General features: G+C 40.4%; 1 protein-coding gene across 7 annotated transcripts; it reads left to right on the top strand.

The window, feature by feature from the left end:
* Positions 1 to 286: 286 nt before the first annotated feature.
* Positions 287 to 13,661, top strand: LOC307016365 (uncharacterized protein). Of its 7 annotated transcripts, none has more exons than XM_079645449.1 (9): positions 287 to 8,895; positions 9,009 to 9,095; positions 9,201 to 9,275; positions 9,370 to 9,471; positions 9,649 to 9,747; positions 10,263 to 10,374; positions 10,552 to 10,738; positions 10,827 to 10,981; positions 12,467 to 13,661. In XM_079645449.1, exon 1 carries the CDS (start codon positions 1,299 to 1,301, stop codon positions 2,466 to 2,468), a length of 1,170 nt encoding a protein of 389 aa, XP_079501575.1. In that variant the 5' UTR covers positions 287 to 1,298; the 3' UTR covers positions 2,469 to 8,895; positions 9,009 to 9,095; positions 9,201 to 9,275; positions 9,370 to 9,471; positions 9,649 to 9,747; positions 10,263 to 10,374; positions 10,552 to 10,738; positions 10,827 to 10,981; positions 12,467 to 13,661. The 7 variants fall into 7 exon arrangements, with proteins under 7 accessions (XP_079501575.1, XP_079501571.1, XP_079501573.1 ...); XM_079645445.1 differs by having other exon boundaries at positions 9,009 to 9,099; positions 9,179 to 9,275; XM_079645447.1 differs by having other exon boundaries at positions 287 to 9,095.
* The last annotated feature ends 500 nt before the right edge of the window (positions 13,662 to 14,161 follow it).

The raw sequence follows: 14,161 nt of genomic DNA, 5'->3' as shown, positions 1-14,161 counted from the left end.
TGGTGGGGATGGAGACAGTGAGAAAGCAAAGGTGGTTAACAGAGATGTTAGTTCAGATATCTTCCCTGTCTGGAGGTTGAAATCGCCGAGAAGTACAGCGGGAGGGCCAGTTTCAGGGATGTGTGAGAGGAGATTATCTAACTCCTCCAAGAAGTCCCCCAAGGCGCCTGGTGGACGGTAGAGAACAACAATGGTTAATTGTATAGGATGGGTTACTGTGACGGCATGGAATTCAAAGGTGGAAGGAGTGAAATTAGGTAGCTTGAAGAGGGAAAAGCTCCATTTGGGAGAGAGCAGGAGACCAGTGCCACCTCCTCTGCCAGAGGGTCTGGGTGTATGGGAGAAGGAATATGCTGTGGAGAGAGCTGCTGGGGTGGATGTGTTGGATGGAGTGATCCAGGTCTCCGTGAGAGCAAGGACTAGGCTCAACAGCAGATATCAAGGGAAGGATAAAAATCAGATCAGATGCTATAACAGTTCCAAATCTTAGACAAAAGACATGGAACCACATGGAGAAACTGTTGGAACAATGGCAAACGAGAGGACTGTATCCAGCTGGTGATCAACCAGCACCAACGAAAGCCCATAGAAAAGCAGTAATTGACCATGAAAATTAAGAATACCTGCGAAAACAACAAGCATGGATCAAAGCCGGACAACCCCCTTGGTATGGACCTGCTAAAAGTGCTATAAACAGAGCTGAAAAAAGAAAATCTAGAGTTACAAGTCTGGTACTCCATTTAAAATATGTCAGCCAAGAATCAACAAACAGCATGTATGTGGCTCAAGGAGCAGAGCTCACAGCAAAGGAAGATAAGAAAGAAAAGACAATAGAAGCTCCAGTAATCCAACCTTCAAAGCTCCTTCCAAGCCTGACAGATGCACCTCCTCCCTACATGACAGAAGAATACAGTTTCTTTCAACCCCCAATACAAGCTCCAACTCTAGGTGTTTTAGGAGGAGTATTGGAGTTGGACGGTCTCCCCACAGCTACACGTGTCAAAGACTTGGAGTATGAGGTAAAACTCCTATCTGGTGAGCTCAACAGAAGATTGGAAGAACTAGGCATAAGAATGGAAGAGGAGCTCAACAGAAAGATGGAAGAGGAGCTCAACAGAAAGATGGAAGAACTCAGCAAAAGTATGGAAGCACAACTCAAGGGAAGAGAAGGCGAAGGTTCTCCAGACACCACAACCGTAACATAAGCTGGAAGACTCAAGAACTGCTCAACACTCACGCTACCGGTGATAGCGGCTGGAGAAGGAGGATTGAAATACCAATCATGGACTCACAGAGACATGGAAGCATTAGCGGCAAAACTACCTCCACTTACACAAGGAGGTCAGAAGTGGGTGAATGATCTGGAGAAATACACAGTCCAAGACCACCTGTGCTTGGGAGACATGAGGGCACTGCTTGGACGGATAGAAGGAAGACTAGAGGCAAGAGCAGTGGATTCCAAGGCCAAATGCACCAACTCTCCAGATTACATTTTCTTCAACAAAGTCAGGTCGAGGTATTGGGCTGCCATTCGTCAAATCTACCCAACAACACGGAGTTTACATGCCCTCAACAGCCTGAGAAAAGAACCGGGGGAAGACATGTATGCCTTCCTGAAGAGATGTGAAGGAGTGTGGGAGGACTGCACTGGAGAACGACACGACGTTTCACCGTCTGTCGTAATGCTGTGGAAGAACGCGGTCATTAACGCCCTTCCCCAATCAGTGCAGGCAAGCCTGGGAGATGTGGTGGCATTAGACGCTATACCCATTGAAGAATGGAGACAACATCTCATTTACCACGATATGAAATACCAAGCAACCCAGAGGGAAAAAGACGAAGAAATTAAAACATTACAACTAAGACTCTTGAAGATACAAATGGCTGAGAAAGATACCGAAGCTAATAAAAACAAGAAAGCGGCAAGGCAAATGGCAGCTACATCAGAGAAGGCAGGGCAGATTCCTCCAACAATTCAAGCTCAGGAACAACCAGAGAATGCAGGGCAGACATCTCAAACAGTTGAATCTCAGATAGTGCCAGAGAATCAGATGGAGAACCAACAACCAGGAGGTTTCCGAGGAGGCAGAGGAAAAGTTCTCCGGTTCGAGGGATGCTACATATGCAATCAGCTGGGCCATTGGGCTAGAGATACAGGCGTGGATGAAGCTAAACTTCTCATCGAATTCAAGGTCTCCGTCCTCACACACCAGTGTATCTATGGAACAGCCCCTCCATACCTCAAGGAACTCCTCACCCCCCTTACCTCCGTGCGGACCACCCGCTCCAGCAACTCAAACCTCCTCAAACCCCCGAGGACTAAGCTCCGTACCATGGGAGACCGGGCCTTCTGCTCGGCTGCCCCCAGCCTGTGGAACGCTCTCCCCGACCACATGAGAGCATCACAGACCGTGGAGGTTTTTAAAAAAGGCCTCAAAACCCACCTCTTCAATAGAGCCTTTCCCTAGACTTTTTATTTATTTATTATCACCCTTTTATCTTATTTTATTCTTTTTACTTATTTATTTTTATTTATTGCTTTTTATTCTTTTTACGATGTTAGCACTTCGGGATTTGAATGCAAATATGAAGTGCTTTATAAATTAAAGCCATTATTATTATTATTATTATTATTGTCCACAACAACAAATGAAATACCCACCACATGCACCAAACAACGGCCCACCATGCAGTTTCCATGATGACGACGGAGGCAGGGGGTCCCAGAGATGTCAAAGACGTACAGGATTTCCAAACATGAACCAAATGCCACTGACAGCCTGGTATCAACCACAACAATGAGGAAGCTTAGAGGACCAGACCATCAGGTGATGCATCTTCAGCACTAGAGTATTTTGAAATCCAGCTACATAGAGCCACATATGTCACCACAGGAGGGAGAGGTTGAATGTTATTTAAAAGATAGTGAGTAGAATATTGCATTTACACATAGAGCATCCACAGATTAGAAGTAGCAGAGTAGAACATTTAGCAGACTATTTTTGTAATTATGAGAAGGAAAATACATTACGAGTGATGTTGTTCCCCCACACAGAAAACTATTGTGTCCACACAACTAGTGAGGTCAAGAAGACGGGCTTCCACCCAAAATATGCAAGGGGCGGCGATACACCTGACGTGAAGCTGTCCAGACCTGAAAACAGAAACTCGATTCTGCTGTGGTGAAGTCTGGCTACAAAGGGAGGTGTTCCAATAGGGTCGCTTGTCTCAAACCAGTGAAGAAGTCAACAAGAACCCAGCTGAACTAGAGAGTGACTGTTAGCGGGAGAACTGTGACGGAGCGACAGAGACTGGCCCAACATTGTCCAGCCAGTACATAGATAGACCCTGTCAGAAGACCAGGGCTGTGTTTAAAGGGGAACTTCATTTATTCTTAGTGGAAGTGCAGTTTTCAATCAAACAATTATGTGATTTATGGAGTCGGATTACATTTTTCTCATAAACACAATTTTATAATCGGTCTGAAGTATCTGTTTTAAGGCATGAGCCGCAGATTAAATAACATAACACTAATTAAGAGCTTGGATGAAGAAGTTGTAGGGTTTTTACAACAGTTTCAAGAATCAGTCTTTATTTATTTATTCTTGAGTAACTATACTGATTTATAGTGTAGTGCGTAAGGCAATATCTCATTTGAGTGAGGGGCACCAGCCCTTCATGCAGGTCACTCTCTGTGAGAATAGTTCATATTTTCCCTCCAGTTTGGAGAAAGATTATTTTATCATATGTTAGTTCAGCAGTGTCAACCAATCTTCTAATCCTAGAATTATTGAGACGCATTAGCGACACCAGGGGTATTGTTTTTTGCAGCAACGATGATGCATAATACCATGACAAAAGCCATTATTGAAACAAGTAAACTATTAGAAGTGCTAATGGAAAATGTTTTGTGAATATGCATTTATGCCATCAGAAAGCCATACATCATATGATATTTTTGTACGCCTTGTGGGTACACGGAGAATTTATATTAATTTAATGCAACGTTATGGGTTTTACATGTCATGTTCATAATACGGTAATCATTGCAATATTAATTGAGCATTTTATGCTCAAAGGAGGGAGTGTCATGATTATACAGATATGTTGATTTCAGTGACGTTGTAGTTAATAAATAATAAAATGTAGTCAACAATAGGTCTCATAACAAGAGGTATGCCGAAGCTTGGGCCTTCTCCAAGGAGGGAGTGGTCCAGTTTTAGATATTAGACAAATAGAAGTGGATGAATATGTCAGAACTCTGAGTAATATTATGCAAGTTTTGTCTACACAGCAGGCTAGGAAAACTACAGAGATACCAGACGAGACACCAGAACAGACTCCTGCTCTATGGAATGCCATTTAAGCCAAAATTAAATAAATAAATACATAAATAATTAAATAAATACATATATATATAAATATGCCTATGAAATAAATTCTGAAATAAATAAATGAGGCAATAAATATGTATACATGTACATTTAAATACACATTTATTTATTTCATGGGACTTTTATTTCATAATGACAAATTTATTTATTTATTTCAAGAGACTTTTATTTCATAATGACACATTTATTTATTTCAAGAGACTTGTATTTCATAATGACACATTTATTTATTTCCAGAGAATCGTATTTCATAATGATATATTTATTTATTTCAGATGACTTGTATTTCATAATGACGCATTTATTTATTTCAGGTGACTTGTATTTCATGATGAGACATTTCATGATGAGACATTTCCATTCCTTATATGCAAATGAACGGGGCGTGGTTAGCTCACAGATCCAGAGACCCAGACCAAAGCAACAGCACCACAACACTGACTCAATAGCTTTTGTTTCACACTCCAGTACTCTTAAGTGGTTTGCAAACTGCCAATAAACCAAACCGGTTCAAGAACCATTCTTGTGCTTTTCTGGTGCTTAAATGGTTCTTCTCTGGTCTTATCTGGCCGCCCAATGCTGCTCTTCTGAGAGCAACCGCTCTGAAAGCTCTCTCTAGTCTCCACTGGGAAACAGCTAAAAGTCCTTCTGTTGGTAAGCAACGCTACACAATTACATCCAGTCTGAGAGTAAAATATTTCTCGAAGGTTCGTTTTGCTTTCTTACAACGTTAAGTTAATGTTAACGTAACTTTAAGTTTGCTAGGAGGCTATTGTTACGAGCTAGCTGTCTTAGCTAACAACAGTTAGCAGCTAACGTTTTCTGCAGTTTGTGTTGCCCCTGAAAAACGTGATGTAGTTATTAAGGGTATGTTAAAGAGCCTGTGACACGATTTTCCCCCATCATCCAAACCCATCAATTTGAGTAAATATTGTCCCCTTGAAAACCGTTACTGAACTGATTTTGGATAGTTGTACTTTGATAACCATTAATCTGCCCTTCAATGTTGACCATTTCCTGGATCTTCTCGGGGATTCTTCAAGTCCCGCCAAATTATGGGTGATGTCAATGCGGGCACAGCGCTCCAGCTGCACCGTTCAGGATCCCAGCATCTGCATGTAAACGCACGATGGGGCACACAGCAGCAAGCTCAGACAGCGATGACAGTTTAATTTTGAACGTGTCTGAGAGCTCATATGAGGCTGAAGGATCGGTTTATGTTGTATCTGTTAGAAGTTTAGGAATTAGGTGCGTCAATATGGGCGATCATACGGTCATGTAGCCAGTGGTGGACTGGGACTAAAAATCAGCCCGGGACTCTCGACCGGCCCACTTCGGTACCACTAGTAAATTGTCAATGGGGGGAGTGGGGGATGTGCTAGTGACTTATCCGACCGGCTCACTTCGGTACCGGCCCCGATGGCCAGTCCGCCACTGCACCCAGCCCAGCCCATGTAAACTGTCAACGGGGGGAGCCTCGCTGCGGGGAAACGGTGGACCTAGTGTCCCGATCGGAGTGGGAATAATAATAATAATAATAATAATAATAATAATAATAATAATAATAATAATAATAATCCGTGCATTTTATCCATTAATTTCCCCAACATTGTGGTAAAAAAAAACACACGTTTAATCCATGTTGGTGTACTACTACAACCAGTGGTGTAGTGGGGTGGGGATGTTTTTACTGGGTGGACGGGGTGGTGGGTGGACGGGAGACACTATGGACGCGCTCGTGAACTGTCAACGGGGGGGGGGGGGGGGGCCTTGGGGACCTCTGTGTCGCCTGTCAGCGCAACTTACATGATGCCGTTTAGACAATATAATAATAAAGGGCGGTGCCGGCTGTCAGCGAACCAATCCGGCCTTTCTGCGCGACTATCACTCAAATGCGGGACATAGTCTCAATGTGTGGGACGCGGGACAAATAATAAAAATGCTGTGTGTGCAGTCCCGCACAGTGCGGGACACCTGGTCACCCTACACACACAGTTCTGCCCCTCACAAACACACGCTTCAAATCAAGTTGCATAAATGCTTGAGCTACGTTTTTATTATAATTACTGTGAAATCTGCCTATTATGTTTTCGTCATTATTACAACAAACACACACTTGCAACTGATAACACTGGCAATGATTTTAGATTTATTAGACTATTAAAAAAAGAAATCATGCTTCAAATAAGTGGGGGTACGGCGTACCCCCTCGTCCAACGCCCACTACACCACTGACTGCAACTACAAAAAGCTAAGGTTTGTTTTCTCATCAGGAAATGCAGACCGGCTCAAACAAAAGATTTTTAAATCATCATCCTCACGATCATTTAATGTATCATATGTTCGCCGAATTGACATGAAAGCACTAATAAATGTAGTTTCATCCACTTGAGTTTACAAAAATAATCGATTTGTTTTTATATCAGATCCGACGGGAGGAAATTCAGCAGCTCTCACTACCGATTTTCAATCCTAATTTAATCATCATCTTCACCACGATCATTTATGTTTATGTTCGCCGAATTGACATGAAAGCACTGACAAATATGAATATACTGTAGTCAACTTCATTAAAATGTTATTAACGTGCCTAAACTCAGTAATTCACAATTTCTACGCATGACAACACACTTTGTCCGTGTTTGGCTCTCTCGCCGCACAGTGAAGCGTTCCCGCATTGACGTCACTTCCGGCTTCCCCCAAAACCTCAAAATGAGTCGAAGGAATTTTCCCGCGATGTTCGCAATTATTGATATTTATCGGAACGGTATCGCTTTTTCTTTTTTAAACTGACGGTTCGAGATTACTAGTAGCCCACTATTTCATTGCACAACAGTTGTTGGGTACAGGCTCTTTAAATTAATGTTATTTTACAAGTTGAGAGAGTTAAGTTGTGTTTAAAATCGTCAATGTAATGTACGTTAGAGGTTTTTAGTTGGACATGAAGTTAGCTAACGTTAGCTAACTCTACCAGGTTAGCATGTTAAGCTGTACTTTCTGTGGCAGCTAGCTTAATACAAAGAGGGGTTTTGTGCTTCATTGCAAACTTTTCTTTGTTAATCTACCTGAAACTCTAGGGACAGTTTGTTTCTACTCAACTATACAGACCATTGTTGAGGAGATGCAAAACATACTGTACATGAGTTGGGTCCAACATATACTTTGAGTAATGTTACTTTGCTGCTAAAAATGAAACATCTGAAGTATTATTTGAGTTATTTGAAGTATTAAAGTAACGTGTTATGGCAGGAAAGTTCAATCTGGTATATTCATTTTAATGTCACCTTATATAGAATGTGTGTTAAACTTGTGATTTCTGCATTGAGTGACTTCTGTCTAGCAGATACCAAGAAGAGGCCCCTAGGGTCTCTCTGTTAATTATCAATAGTCCTTGCAATTAACAGGGGAATTCCCAGATACATTTTCAGATAATGTAGTTAAAGTCTTGTAGAATTAATGTTTATCTCCTACACATCCTGCAGGCCTTGAGACTTGGGTCACCCAGCAGTAACCAAGATAAACGTCCTTTTGAGCTTATCAATAAAATGTATTCATTCCTAGTAAGCTGACTTTGGGGTGAAGGGAAATTCAGGGAAGCCATTAAGCCACAAGAACAATTAAACTTCTGTTAATCAACCAAAACTCATGACTTTCAGGGGACAGGACATTCGGACCTATAACAAGGGTCACTTCATAGAGAATATGTGTGTGTATTCCTTACTGTATAATCATTTATCAACTATTCCTGTATTGGTGTTTTATTTTGATTCCTCTGCTTTTATTCTTTCATATGTGGGTACTGGAGGGCTACAAACATTGTGGAGAGATTAGCTTAAACATGTTTTATTACTCTTTATGAAATGGAAGCAGCTTTTATGACAGGGACGAGAGAGCTGGGGGAGGGGACATTCTTACTGAGATTTGCAGCATGTCAAATGATCAGGGAAATCTACTTGTTTTAAATAGATGTGTGTGGTTGATTACTTTGTATTAATAATAACAGTATGTGTAAAGGAAGCTGGAAATATGCAATGTGAAACCTTTTATTTGAAATAAAGATTCTGCAGGGAATATTTTTAAAGAACAATAGCTCAAGTGTCTGGAAGAGTTGCAGGCTAAATGAGTGTGCGGTACTTTTTTACTGCTTGAGATCAGAGCTGATGTTTTCCTCTTGTTATTATTGTTTGAGGTTAAGGTAACTCACATGTGTTATTTGTATAATCCAACTATAAAAAACGATATCTTAAAACTATCTTTATAAAATGCCAAAAGTATGTGAAACTTGCAAGGAGGGGTTTGTTATCTCGAATGTAAGGGTCGCCTCTGGCTCGCGCTGATTGGCTGTCTTTTCTAAGTGGAGGACCCCTCGGGGGGGGGGGGGGGGGGGGGGCAGCCGCATAGCTCCTCCTGGGGTTTTGGATATAAGCCTATGTTTTCTTTAGACCAGTCTCTTCTTTTCTTCAAACTGACCAGATCCGTGAGATTGGAGGAAGAGCAGGAAGTACTTCCTTTGTATTTGTATTTGTATTGTTACTTTTTATCATTAAAACAAGATTATTGTTTAACTTGCATTCTGGTGTTTCTTAATCCCTTCCTTTTTACGAATTTACCCAGCTTACCAAACGACACGCGGAGACGAGGTTGGTTTTAAACATCCTCCAAATCTCCAACACATCATTATCAGATGAGGACATCACCAAAGTGTGTGAGTCTTTCAGGGATTTGATCTGCTCTCTGCATGTCGTACACACTGCTCTGGTATTATTTATCTTGTAAAATGTAAGTCTCGCTCTTGTCATCGTTCAGGCTTTGCATTTGAACTCCTATGCTATGACTGGTTGCGGACTTGAAGGGAACGCCTTCCTGACATCCAGGAAAAAGGTGAGATTCTAATACATTTGAATTCCAAAAGCAAGTTATTGTTTTTAACTTTTTTAATATGATTGTTTTGGGGCATTTCTGTTGTATTGGACAGAGGCGGTAGAGATCTACTGGAAACAGTGGAGAGGGAGGAGATGATATGCAGCAAAAGGCCGAGCCGGATGGTTACTGCTCCGTGTGGAACGTGTTCTATCAGGTAAAACACTTTGGTAACCAGTTATTTATGGTATTGAGTTTGAATTTAGCATTTGGAATGTCATTTCCAACAGTGCATTATAAAGACTGAAAGATGTAAAGCTTGACATGATTTGGTCTTTTACTTAAGAAGGTGTTTCTCCTCCTGTGTTGTCTTATTTCCTTATCTTTCTTTCAGGTGTAACATCTACCAATGGTTGTACATGACAGAGAACTCCTCCACCTCTTTGCTGTCTTGCTAGTCAATCCTTCTGATCAGGTCATTTCCTAAATAGTGGTACGTTTTACAGTTCAGTGTATGTTAATTTAGCAACTTAATGCTTTACCGCTGTTGAATAAACCCTATATTGCTAGTCATTTTATTAAAACTACGATTTGTAAACTTTTTGATTCCAATTACAATAATCTTTTTGTTTTAATCGTAAAACATATCTTAACATCCATCAGCAATCAATACAACAAATCATCCAACACTAAATAGAAGAAATCAGGACCTATTTCTTTTGATACAGCAGCATGTTTTGGGACTGCTCATTGATGTCATCAAGAGCCATTGAGTCTACCTTTTTGTAGTCGGCCTCTCAGAATGTTTATCATTTCTTTGTCTCTTACCATTCCCATAATCATTAGTTTTTTTATTGTTGACATTGTTTTGTTCTTTATTTTTGTTGTGAGAATCACTTTGCAATTATTGTGTAAGTGCTATATAAATAGTTATACTAATATTATTGTTGTTACCATCATTACCATTATTAATAAGGTCTTCTTTGTTTTCTTTATTTATCGCTGCAGAAAGGATCATGCCAGCCCACATCAAACACCTGATCAAGAGCTTGTGAACCTCACTGCTGCGGACACCTGTGTGATATTCGACTCTGACTGGAACCCTCAAAATGACCTGCAGGTACGATATATATATCTGCTCTGTCTGTCCTAAAGATAGTTCAATAGGGCTACAACAACAACAGTCTTTCCGTTTATTCCCTATGTTCTTTAAGTGTATATTTTCCCATTTAATGCTTAAAAACGTTGAACAGCAGCTGCACATGATGCTCTTTTGACCCCTCTTTAAATTTTTTAGGCTCAAGCTCGGTGTCATCGTTTTGGCCAGTCTAAGGCGGTGGAGGTGTACCGTCTGATCACTAGAAACTATGAGAGGGAAATGCTGGATAAAGCTAGTCTGAAGCTCGGGCTGGACCGTGCCGTCCTGCAGAGCACGAGTGGGAACAAAGAAGGCAACATATTTCTAGATGCCAAGTCATTTTTGGGTCAGTCGCTGTTGCAGTACGCTTAGTTTATTTTTGAAAAGAGTTTTCTAAATCCACTTGTGTAAATGTCTCTCTGCGTCGCCTTTAGCCGGTCCAGCAGTTCTCCAAGAAGGAGATCGAGGACCTCCTGAGGAAAGGAGCCTACGCCCCCATCATGGACGAGAACGACGAAGGCAATCGCTTCTGCTAGGAGGACATCGACCAGATCCTGCAGCGAAGAGCCACCATCATCACCATCACCAGGTATGTTCTTAGCAGCACTAGCAACTTGCTCTTTGTGAGATACCAAGTACTTGGTTATTTGAAATGTAATATTGATGATGTAATAATTAAAACTAGGGATGGGTACCGAGCCCCAGTATTAACGGGCCCCGGGGCTGAATTATTAAAGACCGTGGTACCGTTAAGGTCAAACGTTATCAATCTTTTTATCGGTACTGGAGACATTTAAAAAATAGATGTCATATGTATTATATCTACATAAACATTATATCGCAGTCTTACTGTCGCCAACTCCGTTTCTAATATGCAATAAGACTACAAAGTGCGTCTATGATTTATTTTCGATCTTTCCAATCCCGACGAGAGATCTCTCTCCCCGGTCGGTGTGCGAGGGGATGGGGCAGTTTACACACAGAACCTGCTACATGCATGCCACACACACACACACACACACACACACACACACACACACACACACACACACACACACACACACACACACACACACACACACACACACACACACACACACACACACACACACACACACACACACACACACACACACACACGCACACAAACACATGGCGGAGAGAACTAAGCGCCCCGAGGGTAGTTATGTTACCCGTCTTGAGCATGGATGTATAATAAGAACTGGATACAGCGTCGGAGGCGGGGTCTCGTTCTTTCCTATGAGAGCTGCTCATTGGTGCATGAAGTCAAAATGGCCCAATTTTTGAGAGAGCGAAACGTCACAGATTACCCAGCATGCCTGGCTGTCAGAGCAGAAGAACCCGTTTGTGCGCTCACAGAGCATGCGCCCCTTAAGCCCCGCCCCCAGAGCACACACTCTCGGCTCACTAGAAAGAATGGAGAGAGAGAATAAATCTAGATTCGGCTTTTAGTGCATTTTACAACTTTAAGGACTTAATGATTCTAGGGCTATACAATAGTTCATACTGGGTAGTTTATTTAGTTTCAAAGAAATTATCCACCGATTTACAGACGTCTCTTTCCCAATGTTAGTCAAAGGGAAAAAGTATTTCTGGGCCGGTCGACGTCACAGACTGATAAGGAAATTGTAGTACCGCCGTTTGGACACAATGAATATTTTCATCAGAGTCCGGCGCACTTCCTGGGGGCTTGGTCTTGAGGTGGAAAATGCTCGTTGCCAAAAGTGCAATAAGAATTTAGCATGTAAGGGCGGTAGCACGAGCTATTTGTCTAAACATTTAGCAAAAGTGCACCACATTCAGACAGAGCAATGCACCGGGTTCGACTGTCTTTCTAGTAGCTCTGTATCCCCATCCGTGAGTAACGTTTCCATGTCAGGTGTTATGTATGCTAGCAGCAACACACAGAGTTAACTCAATGATACAAACATGGGTTAATGATTAGAGGTAACTGAGTTATTTATTTAGTTAAAGTTACAGCTATTCTGTTTGCAGTTCTATCATCACATAATTTAATACGATTTGTTAAAACATTGTTGTTTCTTATTTTCAGTTTGCTTCAAGCAGTGGCTGTACGAGAAAGACGTGGAGGACCAAGAAATGCTGGCCAGATTGGCAAAGACCGGAAGATACATAACAGAGAAGATAATGGATATTAACAAGAAAAAGAATGTTTATAATTTCTTTGTTGCTTTTTACATTTTGAATTATATTTGTTATTTTTAAATCAAATGCATCTATTTTAGATGATATATTTATTTAGATGTAGGTTTTTTTTGTAATATTATTGTATTAAGTATAATTTATTAAATAAAAATAATGTTATTAACACTATACAATGTCTTTATTTTGATAGTTACCAGAATACATTGTATATTTAATAGCTTTGAATGGTACGATGCATGTCATGGGGAAAAGTAACAGTGACAAGTGTAGGAACTGTGGAGTTAAAGAAAATATGGAACATCTATAAAGCTGAAAGAGAAAAACTAAAGGATAACGTTTTAGAGGCAAAGAGGGAATGGAGTGTGGTTGGTATTTTGGGAACAAAAGGAGAGGGAGAAAGAGCTACCAGAAAGAAACTGTTTACCTTTAGTGAAACTCGGGTAGGTAAAATTATCTAACATTAGGTCAGGAAAGATCATAGATTGTTGTTTTCTTTTGTTTTATTTATTATGTTTTTTATTTATTTATTTTTGGATTAGATCATACGTCCATGAGTTAAGAGATGGAATGATATGATGATTCACACTCATGTACAGTAGGTGGCGGTATGCACCTTAAAGTTGTTTGCAATCCGCCAAAAAACCGAGAGAAGAAGAAGTCAACTGGTTTTCCAACGGACAATTTACACCGAAGAAGAAGAAGCGAACATTTCTGGCGGGTGAAATTTAGAGTATCAGATTACATGCGATGTCTGACTCTGAGATTTCCCTTATAGCCCTTCTCCTCCATTTTCTTCCTCTTATCGAGGAGTCAGTGTGGTGTTGTTGCTTTGGTCTGGGTCTCTGGATCTGTGAGCTAACCACGCCCCGTTCATTTGCATATAAGGAATGGAAATGTCTCATCATGAAATGTCTCATCATGAAATACAAGTCACCTGAAATAAATAAATACGTAATTATGAAATACAAGTCATCTGAAATAAATAAATATGTGATTATGAAATACGATTCTCTTGAAATAAATAAATGTGTCATTATGAAATACAAGTCTCTTGAAATAAATAAATGTGTTATTATGAAATAAAAGTCTCTTGAAATAAATAAATAAATTTGTCATTATGAAATAAAAGTCCCATGAAATAAATAAATGTGTATTTAAATGTACATGTATACATATTTATTGCCTCATTTATTTATTTCAGAATTTATTTCATAGGCATATTTATATATATATGTATTTATTTAATTATTTATGTATTTATTTATTTATTTAATTTTGGCTTAAATGGCATTCCATAGTTCAGGGAGAGTCGAAGGAAGGCAGGCAGGCAGGCAGCTTTGCATGACATTCTTCTGGACGTGTTTCATTGTGATGATAGTGAGGGCGAGTCAATCTGTTTGTTGGAAAGACAGTAGTTGAGTGATTACTGAGAGAAAATTATTAAAAGAGATAATTATTCAAAGTGTTGTTACTTTAAAGTGTTGTTACTGACCTTTTTCTCTTTTATTTTCTTTACCTGACCTGTAACTGCTGAGACCCTGGGGAACATGCACACTGGACAGACCTGCTCTGGCAACCTGAT

The sequence above is a fragment of the Notothenia rossii genome (genome assembly GCF_949606895.1).
Source record: "Notothenia rossii genome assembly, chromosome: 8".
NCBI lineage: Eukaryota > Metazoa > Chordata > Actinopteri > Perciformes > Nototheniidae > Notothenia > Notothenia rossii.
Note: the sequence above shows the minus strand (reverse complement) of the source record. Positions and strands in the feature narration are given on the sequence as shown.